This window comes from Antechinus flavipes, chromosome 2, assembly GCF_016432865.1.
Source record: "Antechinus flavipes isolate AdamAnt ecotype Samford, QLD, Australia chromosome 2, AdamAnt_v2, whole genome shotgun sequence".
NCBI classification, from domain to species: domain Eukaryota; kingdom Metazoa; phylum Chordata; class Mammalia; order Dasyuromorphia; family Dasyuridae; genus Antechinus; species Antechinus flavipes.
In genome coordinates this window covers 274,766,456-274,787,797 of record NC_067399.1, presented here as the reverse complement: position 1 = coordinate 274,787,797, position 21,342 = coordinate 274,766,456, and the positions used below count along the sequence as shown (strand labels likewise).

Below are 21,342 nucleotides of genomic sequence, written 5' to 3'. Positions count from 1 at the left end.
ATTATCCAGCCTCTGCTTGAAGACTTCCAGGAAGGGACAACCTATTATCTTCCAAGTCAGTTTCATTGAAAAGCCCTAATTATTAAGTAGTTTTTCTTTGCATCAAGACAAATAATAGTCATTTATTTAGCTATTTGTGGTTTGCAGAGCATTTTACGTATGTGATCTCAATTGAGCCTCCCAATAGCACAATGAGAGGCATTTTTTTTAACAAGCCCAGACCAATGGCTTCATCTGTGAAGGGAGTTCCAGCCAATGTGGACAGGTAGTTTCTCCGCTGTTCATCGTCTTAGAGAGTTGTTTGAGGAACTGAGAGATTAAGGGATATTTCCATGGTCACGTAGTTTGTTTGTGTCAGAGGCAAAATCTGAATTCAAATCTTCCTAGCTCCAAAGTCAGTTTTCTATCCACTAAATCAAGCTGTTTATGCTATAGATACTGTAGGTGTTATTATCATCCCCATTTTGTAAATGAGGATGCTGAGGGCCAAGGGTAAATTTAGCTGGTTAGTGCCAGAGGTGGCATTTGTAGGCAGCCTGAGATGTACCTGGGAATTTGGTGAGGTAGTTCTGTACAAGTACCAAGAAAGCAATTTTCTCTCGTTACCCCTAAGTCAAATCAAGTCAACCCAATAAATTCAGCTCCAAAGAAGGACCTACTGTATGTAAGACAATTGGCCAAGAATTGGGGATATAAAGAAAAAAAATAGGCCATGTTCTCAAGGACTCAAGGACCACTTGAACCTCTCATCCCTATAACCTTCAAAGAAAGGTTTCTGCCATGAAGGGAGAAAGGAATATAATACTTAGAGAGAGAAGGAAATAGAAGATAATTTGAGGAAGGAGAAAACTTTAACAACTGGGGAAATTATGGAAGGCTTTTTAGAGGCCCTCACCAATCAGAGTAGTCATAATTGAAGAATGGAACCTAAGATTTAGAGGCCATATTTCTTTGAGCAGAATAAGTTGCATTGAGCAAATAAGTTCCCCCATCCAGGAGGAAAGTTACATTGACTAAATCTGGATTCTCTCAACTGTCCTTCATAGAATTCCTTGGCCACCGTGGAGACCTTACAGTGGAAACATGAGCAATTTGAGAAGGGGCTAGACACCCAACTGGAGAAAATCAATGCTATGGAAATCATGGCACTCAACCTGAATCAGAGTCAACACCCTGAAGCCCAGTGTATCACCAGCAAGTGCCAGCTGGTGCTTTCAAGGTACCTCTTGAGCCCAGTGGGTTAGATAAGAGAGAGTTCTGGGATGGCGGTAGCCAGGAACGTGGGCGATGAGATTCCATAGGTTGGATTTGTGAGAGAGTTGGAACACGTGAAGGAGAACACCCAGCAGGAATGAGCAGGGTCCTGTCCTTGGTCACCCTTTCGGAACTTCATTTCTCCAGCCTCTGTCATGGGTTGTTCCCCACTACATCTACACATCTTTGAAAAATAATTACACATTTGGCAGCTCAATGATGCAGGAGTCTGAGAACTTGAGTTCAAATGCAGCCTTCCACACTTAATAGCTTTGTGACCCTGGGCAAACCATTTAACCCCAATTGCTTCCAAAAGAAAAATCATTAAAAGTGTGTGTGTGTGTGTGTGTGTGTGTGTGTGTGTGAGATCACACGATGACTTCTAAGGGTCCTGGATAAGTGTTTCTGATCGTCCCCTTCCAGGAGGAAATCTAGTCCCCAATTCCTTTCTCTTTTGCAGCCTAGAAACAGAAGGGTGCCAGAGGGCTGCTGATGGGTGGTGGGGACCTGTAACGGGAGTCTGGGACGTGCACAGATACATTAACTTGGCATTTCCAGCTGAAGTTTACAGGCAGCGTTTGTGCACGTGTCTGATTGCTGTTACAAACATGCAAAAGATTGAATTAAGGAGGGATGAGAAAATGGGCTCACCTCCCTCATCTGCAGAGGTGGGATGTGGAATTTTGCCCATGCTGTCAGATTTTTTCTTCCCTCTTCCTCTTTGATCCTTTGTTACAAGGGATGGCTCATTGGGCAGGGGTAGGGAAAGGGATATATATTACAAGATGTAAAAATAAAGGCTCTCAATAAAAATGAAACTTTTTATTTAAAAAGAAATTTAATTGGGATAAATATGAAATTCCCCTAATATGGCTTGGGCTAATAACCACCGAGGTCCCTTCCAACTCTGAAATTCTCCGGTTCCAGGTGTAGCGTTTTGTTTTTTTCATGGAGGAAACTAGCCGAGGCATTTCTTCACAGTGATCCCCAACAGGGAGAGCACTTGTACAATCCAGAGTAGAACGTTGCCCTTCCCGGCCCCAGGCGGAGAATGGCTCATTCTCACCCTGTGCCTCCCTGTGCAGGAAGGAGAAGTTGCTGGAGAGAATCTGGGACCGAAGGCACCAGCTCGAGGAATTCCAGCAGTTACACAGATTCCTGCAGGACTGCTGGGAGGTGGGATCATTCTTCTATGTACACAAGTCCCGTCTGTGCCCCTCTGGAGAGCAGGGGGAAGGAGAGATGGGGAGGGAGTCACCTCACCGAGAAACCTGGAGTACAGTGGAAGGAACACTGGCGCTGGGTTCAAATCCTGTCTGTGATGTTTTACTGTCTACATGACTTTGGGCAAGTCACTTAACCTGCCTTTTTTGCAAAATGAAGAGGTTGGCCTAGAGGGCTCAAATTGAATTCTAATCTTTGAAACTCGTTCTAGATTTATGAATTTAATTCTAATTCTAAACTCATTCTAGATCCACATAAATTCATTGTAGATCTGTGAACCTAATTAATCTAAACTCATACTAGTGTATTTAATTCTTTTAAGATCATTCTAGCTCTATAAATCTAATTCTAATTGTCCTAAGCTCATTCCAGTTCTAATGGTTCTAAAGTCATTCTAGATTTATGACTCTAATTCTTCTAAGCTCATACTAGATCCATGAATCTAATTCTTTTTTCATGCTAGATGCTTAAATTTAATTTTTCTAAGGTTATTCTAATTCCCTGAATCTAAGCCTTCTAAACTCATTCTAGATCCATCAAACTAATTCTTCGAAACTGATTCTAGATCCAAGAATCTAATTCTAATTCTTCCAAGCTCACTCTAGATCTATAAATCTAATTAGTCTAAGCTTACTCTAGATCTAAGTCTAACTCTAGTTATTCTGTTCATTCTAGATCCGTAAATTGAATTCTAATTCTTCTACACTCATTTAGAACTACAAATCTAATTATTCTAAGTTTATTCTAGATCTACACATCTAATTCCAATTGTTCTAAACTCATTTTAGAGCCATAAATCAAATTCTAATTCTTATAAGCTCATTGTAGATCTATGAATCTAATTATTTTAAGCTCACTCTAGATGTAAAAATTTAACACTAATTGTCCAAAGTTCATTCTAGATCTATGAATCATTCCACACAGGACAGGACCCCCTGTTTAAGGGCAGATGCAGATATCGCTATTAGAAATCAGGGAATGACACAGCAATTTCAATAGAGAGAACTACAGGGACTGAATGTGGATCAAAGCAAAATATTTTTTACCTTTTTGTTGTTTGTTCGCTTGGTTGGTTTTTTTTCCCCTTTCTCATGTTTCTTTTTCCTTTTGATCTAATTTTTTTGCACAGCATGTTGAATGTGAAAATATATTTAGAAGAATTGGACATTTTAACCTATATTGAATTGCTTGCTATCTTGGGAGGGGTGGGGGAAGGAAGAAATGTGCAAAGGTTGTGCAAAGGTTTTGCAAAGGTGAATGTTGAAAACCGCCTTTGCATGTATTTGGAAAAATAAAATAAAATTACTGAAAGACCAAAAGGAAGGAAGGGAGGGAGGGAAAAAAGAAGGAAGGGAGGAAGGAAGAGAAGAAGGAAGGAAGGAAGGAAGGAAGGAAGGAAGAAGGAAGGAAGGAAGGAAGGAAGGAAGGAGGAAGGAAGGAAGGAAGGAAGGAAGGAAGGAAGGAAAGAAGGAAGGAAGGAAGGAAGGAAGGGAGGGAGGAAGGAAGGGAGGAAGAAGGAAGGAAAGAAGGAGGAAAGAAGGGAGGAAGGAAGGGAGGAAGGAAGGGAGGAAGGAAGGAAGGAAGAAAGGAGGAAGGAAGAAAGGAAGGAAGGAAGGAAGAAGGAAGGAAGAAGAAAGGAAGGAAGGAAGGAAGGAAGGAAGGAAGGAAGGAAGGAAGGAAGGAAGGAAGGAAGGAAGGAAGGAAGGAAGGAAGGAGGGAAGAAAGGAGGAAGGAAGAAAGGAAGGAAGGAAGGAAGGAAGGAAGGAAGGAAGGAAGGAAGGAAGGAAGGAAGGAGGAAGGAAGAAGGAAGGAAGGAAGGAAGGAAGGAAGGAAGGAAGGAAGGAAGGAAGGGAGGGAGGAAGGAAGGAGGGAGGAAGGAAGGGAGGAAGGAAGAAAGGAGGAAGGAAGGAAAGAGGGAAGGAGGGAAGGAAGGAAGGAGAGAAGGGAGGAAGGAAAGAAGGGAGGAAAGAAGGGAGGAAGGAAGGGAGGGAGGGAGGGGAAGCAGCAGGTCCCTGGAGCTCTCCTTGTTCTTTCTCTCCTGTAGGTGTCCATGTGGCTAGGGGAGAAGAACCTCGTGGCCTTAGATGAGGGTTGGCAGGACTCTAGCACCCTGCAGGCCCAGCTGCGGAAGCACCAGAGCTTTCAGGCTGAGCTGGAAGCCAATGCCACCCAGCTTCAGAGACTGCAAATAGTAAGGGCTCCCAGGGAAAGGACACGTGTGTTGGTGAGGATGGGATCCCAGCAGGCCACAAGCTGCCAGAGCTACAGGAGCCCAGAGTCCTGCCCTGGACTGCCCACTGGACATCTCTCATTAGATGTGCTATAGTCATATCAAACACAACATGTCCACGGAGATGTTCCAGACGAATAGGTGGCCCAATGGGCAGAATGATGGACCAGGAGTCAGAAGAAAGACACGAGTTTAAATTCTGCCTCAGACACTTAGGCTGTTTTAACTTCAATCTCTTCATCTGTAAAATGTCAGACTTAATGGCCTGGGAGATTTCTTTCAGCTTTAAATCTATGATCAGCTGGGATTTCCTTCTAAAAGAGGGAAATTTCTCAGATAAGGTGCTAGGAGTCAATTAGTTAAGCTGTAGGTAGAGCATCTAGCATGGAATCAGGAGAACTGAGAACTGATCTCGGACACTCACTGGATGTGTCCATCCTCTGGACAAGTCACTTACACTATTTGACTCAGTTTCCTCTTCTATAAAATAAGCTGGAGAAGGAAATGGCAAACCACTCTGGTACCTTCCCCAAGAAAACCCAAATGGGGTCACCAAAAGTCAGAGACATCTGAACAAGAATTTATTGAGCCCCTACTATGTGCCAGGCACATAGTAGGTACAGCTGGATCCTGTGCCAGGCACATAGTAGGTTTGGCTGTCTTCTGTGCCAGGCACATAGTAGATATGGCTCCTTCCTGTGCCAGGCACATAGTAGGTTTGGCTGCCTCCTGTGTCAGGCACATAGTAGGTATGGCTGTCTCCTGTGCCAGGCACATAGTAGGTTTGGCTGCCTCCTGTGTCAGGCACAGGAGATATAAAGATAGGCAAAAATAGTTCTTGCCTTCAAGGAGCTCACATTGCATTGGGGGAGGCAAGGTGCACAGAGGACTCATACAGAGTGGATGGAAGGTAACCTTGGAAGGGAGGTCTCTAGCAGCAAGGGAGAGCTGCTGGAGGTGTCATTTGAGCTGAGTTTTGAAGAAAGTGGGGGTGCTAGGAGGCAGAGGAGATAGGGGAGGAGGGAAAGCAGACCAAGTTATAGCCAGGAAAAAGACAGGCAGACCGAGGCAGGGTCTGTTCCAGGAACTGACCCAAGCAGCTCAGCAATGATTCCAGTCCTCTGCCACCATCCCTGCTCTACCACCTGTGCTAAAAGGCGATCCGCTCTTCTTTTGGGCTTCAGGAAGGGGAGAAACTGCTGAAGGAGGGGCATCCTGCCCTGGAGACCATTCAGGAGCGGCTGCAAGAGATAGAAGGGCTCTGGAGTCAGCTGCAGGCCAACTGTGTCAAGAAGGGAACCAAACTACAGGATGCTTATAAGGTGGGGGTGATGCTGTGGAGGGGCGGGGGCCGGGCCAAAGCGAAGCTGGTGGGGGGAACGTAAAGGTGGACCTCCTCCCCTTCCTCCCATATGCCATCTATTCTCTCCTCTCTCCCAGGCCCTGCATTTCCAAAGGAAAGTGAAGGAGGTGGAGAGGTGGCTGGAGAATGTGGAGGAGGAGCTTCAGGCTCCCCTGGGTGGGCAGGACTTAGCAGGTGTGAAGGAGCTGCTGGCAACCCTCGGGGAGCTGGAGGCAAACCTGGAGGCTCAGGGGGGCCTGGTGCAGGCGCTGATGGAGCAGGCCCAGGCCTTTGGCTCTGAAAATCACTTCCTCGCTGGGCAGATGGAAGCCCGGGCCCAGCGGCTGCTACAGAGGTGGGCAGCAGCTTCTTCCCCCTGCATCCCGTACTCCTGTGTCTCAGATTTCCGCCGTCGCTTTACTTCCCTTTTCAGCATCTACTTTTTTCTTCTCTAAAGGGAAATATCTCAAGAAAATCCCACTCTAGGTTTTATCTACCCCTGTTCATCTCTCTCTTTGGGGACTCTTTTTTTTTTTTTTTTTATCAGTTCAAGCGCTTACTAAGCCAGGCACAGGATTAGACTTTGTACCTGGGGAGAGAGAGAGAGAGAGAGAGAGAGAGAGAGAGAGAGAGAGAGAGAGAGAGAAAGAGAGACAGAGACAGAGAGACAGAGAGAGAGAGACAGAGAGAGACAGACAGAGAGAGACAGAGAGAGAGAGACAGAGAGAGAGAGAGAGAGAGAGAGAGAAAGAGAGAGAGAGAGAAGAGAGAGAGAGAGAGAGAAAGAGAGGAAGGAAAGAGAGAGAGAAAGAGAGAAGGATGAAGGAAGGAAGGAAGGAAGGAAGGAAGGAAGGAAGGAAGGAAGGAAGGAAGGAAGGAAGGAAGGAAGGAAGGAAGGATACAAAGAAAGGTTACAAAGGAAAGCAAAGAAGAGGCTTACATTCTAATAGGAGAAAAACTTGGGAGAAAAATGTTCACACATAAGATTTGTATAGAGTCAGTGGAAGATCATCTCAGAGGGAAGGTCCTAGAGGGTAAAGGGAGAACCAAAAACGCTTCCTGCTCAGAAGGTGAGGTTTGAACTGAATCCCAAAGAAAGCCAGGGTATCTGGGGAGCAGATGCAGGGAGAAAGGGCTTTTCCAGATTGGGGGACAGCCAATATACGGGTACAGTCAGGAGACAGAATGTTTTATGGGAGGAACAGTAAAAAGGTCCGTGTCACTGAAGTGAATAACACACAGAGGGATTATGGGTTCTAGGGCTCTGGGTTACTTACATTTACATTCATAGGGAGCCTAACGTTTTCTGAATAGAGCAAAGGGAGAGGTCTGGATGAGAACAGTCAGCCCTCTGTCTTAGGAGATCCTTTCAGCAGTTAAGCAGATGATGGATGAGAGTGGAGAAAACTTGTGGCAGCAACAACAGCAGGTTGTGACGCAGTCTGTCTGGGAGTGCCCCCGAGTGGCAGTGGTTCGGGTGGTGGCCGTTGGGTTTGTTGTTTGTCCTTCCATCTCCAAGAGGACCATGGCTTCAGGGAGGGGATGCCCTGACGCGCCAAGGAGTCGGATTCAGTGAGGGAGGGAGGGCTGCCTCTCCTTCCCTTCCTGAGCCGTCTGGGTCCAGGGACCAGCCATGGAACAGGGGCTGGAGATGGCCCTGGGTGCAGGGGGAGCGCTCAGCCTTCTTAAGCTCAGGCCTTCAATCGTGGTGGAAGGGAAAGACACCGGGTGCTGTTAAAGTAAAATAATAAAACTCATCAATAGATGGCCTGTATGGGGTGACTACAGAGGTGGGCAGCAGCCAGGGATTGGTACACCAATGTTTCAGACCCAGGGAATCGGGGGGCACAGAGGGTAGTGCCCTCAGGTGAAATAGGGACATTCACAAAGGGGAGATTTGTAGAGAAAAATAAGTTTTTGTTTGGGGACAGGTTTCTTCTTCTAATCCCAACTTTCCATCTCTTCCACTCTCTCTCCCTTCCTCACCCCCACGGCCTTCGGGTGGCTGCCCCTGCCCAGGTACGCAAACCTAAGAGAGCCCCTCCAGGAACGCCAGGCGGCCTTGGAGGCCAAGAGCCTTCTGTACCAGTTCTTCCAGGACGTAGAGGATGAATTGGCTTGGATACAGGAGAGGCTGCCCTTGGCTACAGCCCAAGACTATGGACAGACCTTGAAGGCTGTTCAGCAGCTCCAAGAGAAGCACCAGGTAGGCCATAGCCTCTCTGGGGAATGAAAAGAATACATGTATGTGTTGGGGGAAGTCTGAGGGGAGATACTTGATCTCCAGACCTAAGTTCAAGCTCTAGGATGAATTCATAGCCCCCTAGATGTAGAGCTAAAAGGGATCATAGAGATCAGTCCAGGCCCTTCAATTTATAGATGGAAAAACAGACCCCAAAAGTCTGAGTTGCGCAAGATCATCAGAAGAATGTAAGCTCCTCAGGGGCAGGGAATATTTTCATTTGTCTTTTCTTCCCCAGTATCTGGCAATTAGGAAATAGGGGGCTTAAGAAATGTTTGTTGAAAGAGAATTGTATAAATATGTTGACACATATTGGATTTAACACATATTTTAACATGTATAACATATATTGGATTGTTTGCCATGTAGGGAAAGGAGTGAGGGGAAGGAGGGGAAAATCTGAAAAACAAGGCTAGGCAAGGGTCAATGTTGAAAAAGTATCCGTGCATATGTTTTGAAAATAAAAAGCTTTGGGGGTGGAGGGAGGGAAGGGAAAAGTTGGAACAGAAGTGAGTGCAAGGGACAATGTTGCAAAAATTACCCGTGCATACGTTCTGTCAATAAAAAGCTATAATAATAAAAAAAAAGAAAGAAAGAAATGAGCAGGAACAGGAGATCATTATATACTTCAACAACAATACTATATAATGATCAATTCTGATGGACGTGGCTCTCTTCAACAATGAGATGAACCAAATCAGTTCCATTTGTTCAATAATAAAGAGAACCAGCTACACTTAGCGAAAGAACTCTGGGAAATGAGTGTGGACCACTACATAGCATTTCTACTCCTGTTTTTGTCTGCTTACATTTTTGCTTTCCTTCTCAGGTCATTTTTACCTTATTTCTAAATCCGATTTTTCTTGTGCAGCAAAATAACTGTATGGACATGTATACATATATTGTATTTAATATATACTTTAACATATTTAACACATATTGGTCTATCTGCCATCTAGAGGAGGGAGTGGGGGAAAGAGGGGAAAAGTTGGAACAGAAGGTTTTGCAAGGGTCAATGCTGAAAATTTCCCATGCATATATCTTGTAAATAAAAAGCTATAATAAAAGGAAGGAAGGAAGGAAGGAAGGAAGGAAGGAAGGAAGGAAGGAAGGAAGGAAGGAGGAAGGAAGGAAGGAAGAAGGAAGGAAGGAAGAAGGAAGGAAGGAGGAAGGAGGAAGGAAGGAAGGAAGGAAGGAAGGAAGGAAGGAAGGAAGGAAGGAAGGAAGGAAGGAAAGAAGGAAGGAAGGAAGGAAGGAAGGAAGGAAGGAAGGAAGGAAGAAGGAAGGAAGGAAGGAAGGAAGGAAGGAGGAAGGAGGAAGGAAGGAAGATTTCCAGTAGAGGAAAGTTCACCATCTCTTAAAGCATGTCATTTTGCCTTTGGATAGTTTTTTGTTAGGGTAGGGGTCCCTAACCCCAATTAATCACAGATGCCCCAGACATTTCAATTGTATCAATCCATTGAAAATAAATTAAGTATACATAAGTCTTCAATTAATTGAAATGATCAAAAAGAGTTTAGGTCTTTAAAAAAAAAAAAAAAAAAGAAATGTTTGTTGAATTTGATTGACCCAACCTGCTCGACTGCTTTCTACTTTCCTCACACTCATCCCATACCACCCCAACCCCACTGCCATTGGTGACACTGAAGACCCCAAGATTCAAAACTAAATCTCTATAAATCCAAACATTATACCATCCTACTTCTCATGCTAGCACTAAGGAGAAGCAATATAGGGTAGAGACTGGAACTGTAATTTTATTGCAATAGGGAAGTCTCAGGTAAGGAAACTTCCCCTGCCAATATAGTTTGGTACCTTCTCCCTAACTCCTAGTCTTCATTACCTAGAGAGATAAAAGGTTAAATGGCTTACTCAGGATCACGCAATCCTGCTTTCAGAAGCAGCATTTGAACCCAGGTCTTCCTGATTTCAAGGTTGACTTTCTGTTAACTGAGCCATGCTGGCTCTAATGGAATGGGATAAGAAATTCTTTGCATCTCTGTTTGGGTGGGCAAAGTCTTTGGGCACTATCTGCCAGAGTTTTTATATTGGGGAGCTATGAGAGCTTGTGGATGTCCTTTTTTGCACTTGTAGAACTTGGAAGATGAGATCAAAAGCCATGAGGCTCTGACCCAGGTGGTCCTGGACACAGGCAGTAAGTTGGTTCAGGGCGGGCACTTTGCTGCCAGTGAGGTGGCTGCCCGGCTTCAGCAGCTGAAAGTGGCCTCAGACAGACTTCGGGCGGAGGCGGAGCGGAGGCGACGGAGGCTTCAGCAAGTTCGTGAGACCCAGCAATTTCTGACAGAGGTGAGAAGGAACCAGGAGGACCCAGTATTTTGAAATAAACCACGCTAGATTATAGGATCACAAATTTAGAGCCCTCAGGGAGCACCTAAACCCCTCATTTACCACTCCTTTATAGCTCCTTAACATGCTCCCCAGAGATTTTGTTCTTGTTGCTCAGCAGCATCCAACTCTGTGTCCGCATTTGGGGTTTTCTTAGTAAAGATACAGGAGGGCTTTGCCATTTCCTTCTCCAGCTCATTTTACAGATGAGGAAACTGAGGCAGATAGTGATAAGTGATAGATAAGTGACTTATCTAAGGTCACACAGCTAGGATGTGTCTGAGGCTGGATTTGACCTCAGGAAGATGAATTCCAAGCCCAGCTCTATATCCCGGTACCACCTAGCTCCACTCCTTAGAGATAAGGCTACAAACATTCCTTTTCTCCCTTTGAGTTTTTCTCTGGGCTAAAATCGCTAAGGACAAACTTGGGGGGAGGGATTAAGAATTGATGCATTCTTGTTGCGTTATTCTCCAGCTCCTAGAAGCAGAATCCTGGCTGTCGGACCGAGGCCTTCTCCTGGACAATGAGGAGCTGGGCCAGAATGAGGAGACTACCGGGGTCATGCTGCGGAAGCTAGAGGCCACGAGAAAGGACCTGGAAGGGTTCCGCACCCGGCTTGAGAAGCTGCAGGAGACAGGCACCCGCCTAGAAGGCAGAACCAACCCAGAGAGGTGAGCAAGAGATCAAAGAGGAGATGGGGAGGAAAGGTGGCTAAGAAATTGGACCCAACCTGCAGACCTCATCATCGGACTGTAGGCTCAGGCCCTCGGAACTGGGAGGGATGCGAGGGTCTTTAGTGCAATGAACCCTTCATTTTACAGATAAAGAAACTGAGTCCCAGAGACTCAATAGCTCAAAGTCAGAGGGAGAGTGTTGGATGAGGATGCCAGGGTCTGTATCCCAAAAAAATCATAAAAAAGGGGAAAGAACCCACATGTGCAAAAATGTTCATGGCAGCCCTTTCTGTAATGGCAAGAAATTGGAAACTGAATGGCTGCCCAACAGTTGGGGAATGGCTAAATAATTTATGGTATATGAATGTTATGGAATATTATTGTTCTGTAAGAAACGATCAGCAGGATGATTTCAGAGAAGCCTGGAGAGACTTACATGAACTGATGCAGAGTGAGATGGTAGAACCAGGAGATCACTGTATACGACAACAGCACTATTATACAATGATCAATTTTGATGGACATGGCTCTCTTCAATAATGAGATGATTCAGGGCAGTTTCAATGATCTTGTGATGAAGAGAGCCATCTGCACCCAGAGAGAAGACTGTGGGAACTGAGTATGGATCACAACATGTAATTTTCACCTTTTTTGTTATTGTTTGCTTGCTTTTTGCTTGCTTTCTCTTTTTTTTTTTCGTTTTTGAGCAGATTTTTTCTTTTGCAGCATAAAAAATGTAGAAATACATCTAGAGGAATTGCACATGTTTAACCTATATTGGATTACTTGCTATCTAGGCAAGGGGCTGTGGGGAAGGGAGGGAGAAAAATTTGGAACACAAGGTTTTACAAGAGTGAATGTTGAAAACTATGTACATATTTTGAAATTTAAAAACTATTATTTAAGAGAGAGAGAGAGAAACAGAGAGAAAGAGAGGGAGAGAGAGAGACAGAGACAGTAAAGTGGTGCAGTAAACCAGTTCTGAAGTCAGGAGGGCCTGAGTTCAAATATGGCACTTCTAGCTGTGTGACCCTGGACAAGTCACAATCCCAATGGCATCCATAAAATGAAACAAAAAAAGAAAGGATGTCATCTTCGAGATGACCTAAGCCAACTTTTCTTTTTCCTAGCCTTAAAGCACTGACCTATCTACAGACTCTGAGGGAGACCCACAAGGGGCTACTGCAGAAGGCCAAGAGCCGGGAGAAATGCCTCCAAGAGCAGCAGAACCTTTATCACCTGGAGCAGCAGGCCCAGCTCCTGGATACCTGGTTGTCAAGCAAGCGGGCCACAGCTGAGTCCCAAGATTATGGGCAGGACTTGGAGGATGTTAAGGTGACTTCTGCACAGATCTTGTGATAAAGTACTATCCTGATGAAATGAAAAGGGGAGGGTGACTGAAGTCAAGAGATAGGGAAAGAGCCTCAGGATATGGGGAGGGATCCCTGGTCTCCCCATGCTGAGTGTTCTAGGACCAGGGCTGATTAATTAGTGACGGATGGGCAGGTTCAGCCAAGATTCTCCCAGCCACTGGGTTGTAGGTGTAGTAGGAATACCATCTGTGTCCTTCCCTCAATTTATTATAGAATCATTCTGTAAATGACAAAAGTAAATATACCCTTGAGGGTCTGGCAATCCAACTAGGAAGGATAATGTGATCTTGGATAGGTTATATGCAAAACTTATATTTTTAAATTTTTTGATGGGATTTTATTTTTTCCAGTTACATAAAGACAATTTTTAATATTTGTTTTTAATAAAAATGAGTTCCAAATTTTCCCCCTCCTTCCCTGTCCCCCTCCCCAAATCAGAAAATTTGATATATGTTATATATGTATATGCAAAATAGATACAAGGATGAAGGTAGTAGAGAATTGGAGTTCAGATCCTAGCTCTGGTAGTTATTACCTCTCTGCATCCCAGTTTCATCACCTACAAAATAGAAGGGTTAGACTGGATGACAAACTAGTCAATTGATGTTTATTAAGTGCCTACTGTATGCCAAAGACAGCCCCTGCCCTCCAGGAGCTCAGCTGTAGAGATTAAGAATTTAATGTCCAAGGTGGTGCTGGGGCTGAGTCTGAAAGAAAACCTGTGGTTCTGAGAGGCCGAGAGGAGGATGGAGTCCGTTCTAGGCAAGGCAAAGGTACCGAGACGGAAATGGAATTCTGGGTTCCATGCTTGCAGGTGCTGGAAGAGAAGTTCCATACTTTCCAAAAGGAAGTGCAGAGCCTGGGGCCAGCCAAAGTCCAGGGGTTTCTGGAGCTGGCTGGCAACCTGGAACAGGCAGCCCCCAGGTGCTCCCCCAAGATCCAGGCTCAAAGGAGCCGCATCGAAGACTCCTGGGCACAGCTGAGCCAGGCCATGAGGACCCAGACGGAGGTACAAGCTAAACTGGCCTGCCAGAGGGGCAAAGGGCCATGGGGGGGGGCAGCGAGTAACTAGAGCACTGGGCCTGGGGTCAGGAAGATCTGAGTTCTAAGGTGGTCTCAGACACAGCTGAGTGACCTTGGGCAGGTCACTTAATAAAAAAACAACTTCTAAGTGCCTCAGTTTCCTTATCTGTAAAATGGGGATAAAAACAGCATCTATCTCAGAAAGCAAACTTTAAACTGTCGAGCAAGTGTTAGCTATTATTCTCCTCATTCCTGCGGCTCAGTGCTCTCATGCTGAATCCTGGCTGTACTGTTGGTCATTAATGACATGCAAATGCACCAACCTTGAGGGTAAGGTCAACTGGCTGCCAGTCCCTCAGTGGAGCTTAGTCTGAGAGATTCTACCAAATTTGGAGTTGGTGACCAAACAGGTCCTCCCCATTCCTGTCCACGGCCTTTTCATCCAGGAAGGAGGAAACTCAAGCTGCCTTTGGCCGGCTCCCACTGGGAAATGCAAGCTTCATCCTGCTCTCTTTTAACGCACCCACCGAACCCATTAAGTTTGTGAGACGGATGCTGTAATTATCCCAGCAGCGTGAAAGAGACTGAGCAATGGCATCCTGGACCCAGCTCAAACCAGAGCTGACTATTTGATTTTCAGCATGAATATTTATGCCTCCTAAATAAGCAAAAGCCACAAATTAGGACTGAATTTATTGCTTTGCTACTTATCTAGACTAGAAGCATCCAAACAGGTAGCAGCTGCATGCCCCGCAGAACTGGTTAATTGCCCCTGACCAAATTAAAATGTCATTGGAAAATGTTTAACAAAACAACTAAAAAGACAAAGACAATACATAGTGATATTTGTGGGCAATGGTCCAGACTGATAATGCTCCAGTTCAGTTAATTAGTTGAGATATTTTGAGATCTGTATTTGTACTATAGGGATTTGTCATTTATTAGTTCAAGAAAGCAAGCTTGTGATGTATAATTCTAAAAAAGCACTTATGTCTTGTGGGATATTTGGAAAGTGTTACATTTTTGTAGCTTAGAAAGGGGGAGGAAAGGAAGAGAGACAGAGAGAGAGACAGAGAGAAAGACAGAGAGAGAGAAACAGAGAGAGAGAGAGAGAAGAGAGAGAGAAGGAGAGAGAGAGAGAGAGAGAGAGAGAGAGAGAGAGAAGGAGAGAGAGAGGAGAGAGAAGGAGAGAGAGAGAGAGAGAGAGAGAGAGAGAGAGAGAGAGAGAGAGAGAGAGAGAGAGAGAGAGAAGGAGAGAGACAGAGAGAGACAGAGAGAGGAGAGAGAGAAGGAGAGAGAGAGACAGAGACAGAGACAGAGAGACAGAGAGAGAGAGAGACAGAGAGACAGAGAGAGACAGAGAGAGACAGAGAGAGAGAGAGAGGAGAAGGAGAGAGAAGGAGAGAGAGAGAGAGAGAGAGAGAGAGAGAGAGAGAGAGAGAGAGAGAAAGAGAAAGAGAAACAGACAAATAAGAGACTGAGAGAGTTGGAAGTAGCATAAGAAGTGGCTGGATTTTTGCAGAAAACACCAATATTCCTGGCCTCTGGGCTGGCCCCCCTGCCCCCCCACCAGGATCCATTGACCCTCATGGCTTCCCAAGGGACTATTTCCCACTAACTCAGACTGCACACATATAATGCCACCTAGCTTGGGGCCCAGCTCAGACTTCAGCAGCATACTATGTCCCCCTCCCCAAAGAAAACTCAGTCCTAGCCTTGCCCAATATCTTATCTTTTTCTGCTTCCTTTCCCACCATTCCTTCTGCAACTCTCTTTCTCTACTAAAACTCTTTTCATCTTAAATCTTCCCACATTCATAAGCTAATAATAATAAATAATAAAATAGTTACAGTTTTATTGGATTTTTTTAACTTTAAAATTTATGAAGTGTTTACAATATTTACAAAGTGCTTAACACAGACCCAGACAAATAGTAGGAAGTTAATAAATATTTATTTCCTTCCTTCCTTTACAAATATTATTTTATTTATTTTTAAATATTTTATCCTCACAACAACCTTGGAAGATATTATTATTAATTATTAATCATCATTTTATTATTATTAATTGCTATTTTACAAATGAGTAAATTGAGGCAGACAGAATTTAAGTGATTTGCCCAGGACTACCCAGCTTATAAATGTCTGGGATTTGAATTCAAGTCTTCCCCACTCCAAGCCCAGTGCTTTATCTACTGGATCCCCTAAATCATAGACCCATTTTTTATTTTATTTATTTTTTAAATAACTTTTTATTGACAGAGCCCATGCCTGCATAATTTTTTTTACAGCATTATCCCTTGCATTCACTTCTGTTCTGATTTTTCCCCTCCCTCCCTCCACCCCCTCCTCCAGATGGCAAGCAGTCCTTTACATGTTGAATAGGTTACAGTATATCCTAGATACAATATACGTGTGCAGAACCAAACAGTTCTCTTGTTGCACAGGGAGAATTGGATTCAGAAGGTAGAAATAACCCGGGAAGAAAAACAAAAATGCAAGTAGTTTATATTCATCTCCCAGTGTTCTTTCTTTGGGTGTAGCTGCTTCTGTCCATCCTTGATCAATTGAAACTGAGTTAGGTCTCTTTATCGAAGAGATCCACTTCCATCAGAATACATCCTCAAACAGTATCGTTGTTGAGGTGTATAATGATCTCCTGGTTCTGCTCATTTCACTTAGCATCAGTTCATGTAAGTCTCGCCAGTCCTCTCTGTATTCATCCTGCTGGTCATTCCTTACAGAACAATAATATTCCATAACGTTCATATACCACAATTTACTCAACCATTCTCCAATTGATGGACATCCTTTCATTTTCCAGCTTCTAGCCACTACAAACAGGGCTGCTACAAACATTTTGGCACATACAGGTCCCTTTCCCTTCTTTAGTATCTCTTTGGGGTATAAGCCCAGTAGAAACACTGCTGGATCAAAGGGTATGCACAGTTTGATAACTTTTTGAGCATAATTCCAGATTGCTCTCCAGAATGGCTGGATGTGTTCACAATTCCACCAACAATGTATCAATGCATAGACCCATTTTTTAAAAACAAGGAGTCAGTCCCAGGGTAGTTAAATGACTTGACCAAAGTCACTCTGGTGGGAAGCATCCGAAGATGGATTTGAATCTGTGACCTCTGACTCCAGACCTAGTGCTCTTTTGACGATGCTCCCTGAAACCTCACTTTCTCCTGAAGACGTCCCTGTCTTGGTTCCCTCTCTAAGACTGGCTGCTCCTCCTCTCCCAACCTCTAATGCTCAAGGCAAGGGGACAGATGGTCTTTGCTCCCCACTTATTCACCAACATCATTCACCACTTCCTTCCTTCCCAGATTTTACCTTCAGACTTCAGTCGCCTCCCTCCTCCCAGTAAGTGACTGTCTTCTCCATCCTAGCCCCTCTCCCTCTGAACATCTGGGGCTCCACTTTCCCACTCCCATGACCTCTGTGTCCCATGCACCTCTGCCCCAAGCACAGAGTAGTGGTCACCACTTCAAACCCCTTCCTCAGCTCAACCCTCCCTGCCCCCAATTAAATGTCCTCAGTTGCCTGAACTCTCACTTAGGACTCTAGATATTCCCTACACAGGCAGACCAGGTCACCATTTAAAGAGCTAGGGCTGAGGGCAGCTTCTTATTTCTTATTATTTATTTTTTTCCTTTTTCTCCTTCAGTGGCAAGAAGAAAAATACATTACAAGCTAAACTACTGAGGCATCCCAAGAAATGAGACTGGTTTTCTCACATGTCTTATGGAAATCAGCCTCTATTGTCAGGCTAAGCAAAAACCCTTTTACCACTTCCCTTTGGGGCTCTCACATTATTCTAACTGCAATCATTGGGGGTACTGATGATGCAACCCTGACCTCTTGTGCTGTGGTTTTAGGGGGAAAAGCATGAGATTCTTAGTCAGCCTGTTACTTAGCACATGATCGTGGAAAAGTCCCTCCATCTCCCCGGGCCTCAGTCTTCCAGAAAGCTGGACCAGACGGCCTCTATAGTGTCCTCCAGCTCTAAATTCTGTAATTCCATCCAGCTCACATTCTTTTATTTAGTGTGTGTGATGGGGAAAGCTTTGGTGATTTATACAGGAGAGGAGGTGGAGCGGTTAATTGCATTTATTGTCAGAAATGTGCAGATTCAAATCCACATCAGATACTGGTTACATGACCTTGGTCAAGCCAATTAACCACTTCGAGCCTCAGTTTCCCTCACCTGTAAAATACTGATTTTGGAGCCAGGGATCCGTCCAGTCCCATGTCCAGTTCCTTCATTGTCTTCCCAGAACCTGGTTGCTGCCAGAGAGGTTCAGGGCTTCCATCAGGCAGCAGCTGAGCTGTGGAGCTGGATTCAGGAAAAGGCCGCTGTGCTGGGTCAGGGGGACTGCGGCCACACCCCGGCCTCGGTGCAGGGGCTTCAGCGGCAGCAGAGGAACCTGGAGGTAGGCGAGAGGGCCTCCGATCTGGGGCCCGGCAGCAGTCTCCTTCCCACAGGCCCAGGGGCCCAGCCTTCCGGAGACAGAGACTGAGACAGAGAGAGGAGGAGGGAAGGAGGGAGAGGGGAGAAAGGGGAGAGTCTAGGAGTGAGGATATGGACAAATGGTGGAGGGAAAGAGGGAGGGAGAGACAGAGACAAAGAAGGAGATAAATGAGAAAGTGTGAACAGAGGGGAGAGAGGGGAGAGGGAGGGGAGAGCTCGGGGCCAGGGGCCCACCTCCGAGGGAGCGCGGGCTGCCAATGTTCTTTGGTTGCAGCGGGAGCTGGTGGCCATGGAGAAGGAAGTGGGCCGGGTGCGGGCTGAAGCGGGCTGGCTGGGCCGGCTGTACCCGGCCGTGCAGGAGAGCCTGGCCCAGAGGCTGGCGGAGGTGCAGGCGTCCTGGAGTGCGCTGGCCACAAGGGCCCAGAGTCGAGGCCAGTGGCTGGAGGGAGCGGCCCGTGCCCACGTCGTCCTGGGCCGCTGCAGAGAGCTGCTGTGAGTGGGCCCCCAGCCGCCTGTACCCTTCCCGGAGGCTCTAGCCCGGGGAAGCACTCTGCAAAGGCTCTCAGAGCAGCTGGGGAGCGTCCAGAGCGGGACAGTCAGCAGGGGCAAGGGCTTTGGGGTCGGCTGAAGCAGCTGGATAAGGAGGGACGGGGCCTTTCTCTTCCAAAACCTGGATGGAGAGGGATTGGGCCCCAGAGCCACTCTCTTCCAGTGATCCCTAACGACTTCCCGGCAGGCTGGGCTGCTCCTGGAGGCGGCTCCTCATGGGGGTCTCCAAAGGAAGGCTGAGAGGCCCCTTCTCGGGGATGCTGTAGAGGGACAAGTCCTCTGCCACCGCGGGGCTTTCGTCCTCTCGTTGCGCTTGGCCTGAGAGGTCCCTTCCTCTGTCCGTGATGGGCCGTTAAAGAGCACGATGTATAAAACATTAATTAAGGGATGCTGAAGGGATGCTGAACACGGCGCTGGGGGTTGAGGAGATAACTTGCAAATAGCGATGGGAGATGGAAGAATGTGTCCCGAGATGTGGATGCTCACCGTGGACATTTAACAGCCCGGTCTCAGCCTGACCATCCAGCTCCCATTTAGGCCGGCCTGCAGATCTCTGCTGGCCCACAGTGCTCTCCTCCCTTTCTCCAGACGGGCCCACGTGGGAGGGCCACGGGGGTCCTTGCTTTCCTCATTTTGTTTTTCTCTCTCACAATATGGAGCTCTAAGGACCTAAGAGGCCACTGATCTAACCTGACTTCTTTTATACAGACGAAGAAACTATAGTTAATAAGCATCGAGTCCAGGACTGGACCGCGGGCTCTCCAGAGCCAGTGGCCTTTCCCGCGGGTGCCGTCTCCTCTGAGGACAAGAAAGCAGCCTCCGGGGTGAGGTCCCTGCTGGGCCCTCCGGGCTCTGGGCTAAGTCTGACCCAAGTCCCTGTGCTCCTAGGGGCCTGACCCAGGACCTGCAGAGCTTAGTGAGGCTGGAAGAACCCTGTGGGGATGTGAGCGGGGCGGAACGGCAGCTGTTGCAGCACCAGGGGCTCGGGCAGGACATCGAGGAGCACCGGCTCCTGGTGCAGGACGCCCAGCGAGAGGGAGAGCAGCTGGCAGGCAGCGACCATGTTATGGCCCAAGAGGTGGGTGCAGGAAGCCCGGGACGGGCTTGCTTAGGAGCGAGCCCCCCAGAGGAGAGGGGAAGCTGGGGAGAGGAGGGGGGAGACCCAGCTAGGTCTGGCCAGGCTGGGTCTGTCCTCTGTCTCCAGGGCATGGTGGGTGGAACATCGGGAAAACCTGAGGTCAGCTCTGCCCCATACACTTACAAGTGACCGTGGCCACTTGGTGCCTCAGGATCCCCTTCTGGAGCTAAACAATTCCTCCTGCCCGTAGTTTACTGTAGGGATCAGACAAGATAACATGTAAAGCACTTTTTTTCTTTCTCATGCTTTTTTTTTCCTCTTGATCCTATTTTTCTCACGCAGCATCATAAATGTGGTTTAGAACAATTTCACATTAGATTACTTGTGATCTCAGAGAAAGGGAAGGGGAGAGAGAGGGAAAATGTGGAACCCAAGGTTTTGCAAGGGTAAATGTTGAAAACTATCTTTGCCTATATTTTGAAAACAAAAAGCTATTATTGTTTAAAAACTCATAAAGCACTTAGCTAATTTTTATATAGCACTTTACAGTTTGCACTCATCCTCCAGGTGAAGGAGTGGCTCCAAGAACTGGGAGACCAGCTGCAGGAATTGCAGGAAAAGTGGGCACGCCGCCAGGAGCTGTACAAAGAGAACTGGGAGCTGCAGAAGCTCAGACAGGAGCTAGAAAAGGCTGACACTTGGCTGGGCTCAAGAGAGGGCCTCCTCCTGGACCCCAACCTTGGGGTGAGTCAACACCCTGCCCCCGAGCCTCTCCTGGTTCTCTAGCTCACAGTCCCCGTTGGGGCGTCTGCCTGAACAGGACTAATTGAGGCAAGTAAAGACAGGCCACCATCCAAGGAGTCTGATTCAACAAATTACTTCAACAAATATTTATTGTATCTTTTACATGCAAGGGAAACTTTTTGCTCCTTTTAAAATAAAAAGGACCAGATCTGTGGAGAAAGGAGGCAATTATGGCCAAAGAACTAAAGAACATTATGAAATTCAAAGCGGATAATTTTGATTACATTAAATTACAAGTTTTTGTACAAACAAAACCAATGCAGCCAATATTAGAAGGGAAACAGAAAGCTGAGGGAAAAAATTTACAGCCAGTGTTTCTGATAAAAGGCCTCGTTTTTAAAATATAGAGAAAATCAACTTAAATTTAAAAGAGTATAAGCCACTCCTCAATTTACAAATTTTCAAAGAATATGAACAGACAATTTTCAGGCAAAGAAATTAAAAACCATTTCTAGTCATGTGAAAAAATGCTCTAAATTAAAATAAAAAAGAGCCGAAGATCAAAATTCTCTTAAAAGACTATTTCTCTGTAAAGTGGATTTTAAAGTGTATCATTTGTCCAGTTCTCACTTTTTGTTTTTTGTTCAATTAAACATGTCCCTTATCTTTTCTTATTTAAAAAAAAAGTCACTTGCTATATGCTAGGCATTGAGATACAAGGACAAAATGAAACAATCTCTGTCCTCAAGGAGTTTATATTCTAGGAGTGGGAGAGGAGGGG

General features: G+C 45.9%; 1 protein-coding gene across 1 annotated transcript in view; it reads left to right on the top strand.

The window, feature by feature from the left end:
• Positions 1–21,342, top strand: part of SPTBN5 (spectrin beta, non-erythrocytic 5) — a 91,752-nt gene that overhangs the window by 69,584 nt on the left and 826 nt on the right. The window contains 15 exon segments of the mRNA XM_051973653.1: positions 1,047–1,235; positions 1,720–1,763; positions 2,340–2,430; positions 4,523–4,669; positions 5,893–6,030; positions 6,149–6,405; positions 8,070–8,256; positions 10,387–10,599; positions 11,116–11,312; positions 12,446–12,650; positions 13,503–13,697; positions 17,997–18,152; positions 18,465–18,682; positions 19,628–19,817; positions 20,385–20,561. Coding sequence (XP_051829613.1) covers positions 1,047–1,235; positions 1,720–1,763; positions 2,340–2,430; positions 4,523–4,669; positions 5,893–6,030; positions 6,149–6,405; positions 8,070–8,256; positions 10,387–10,599; positions 11,116–11,312; positions 12,446–12,650; positions 13,503–13,697; positions 17,997–18,152; positions 18,465–18,682; positions 19,628–19,817; positions 20,385–20,561 — 2,604 coding nt within the window.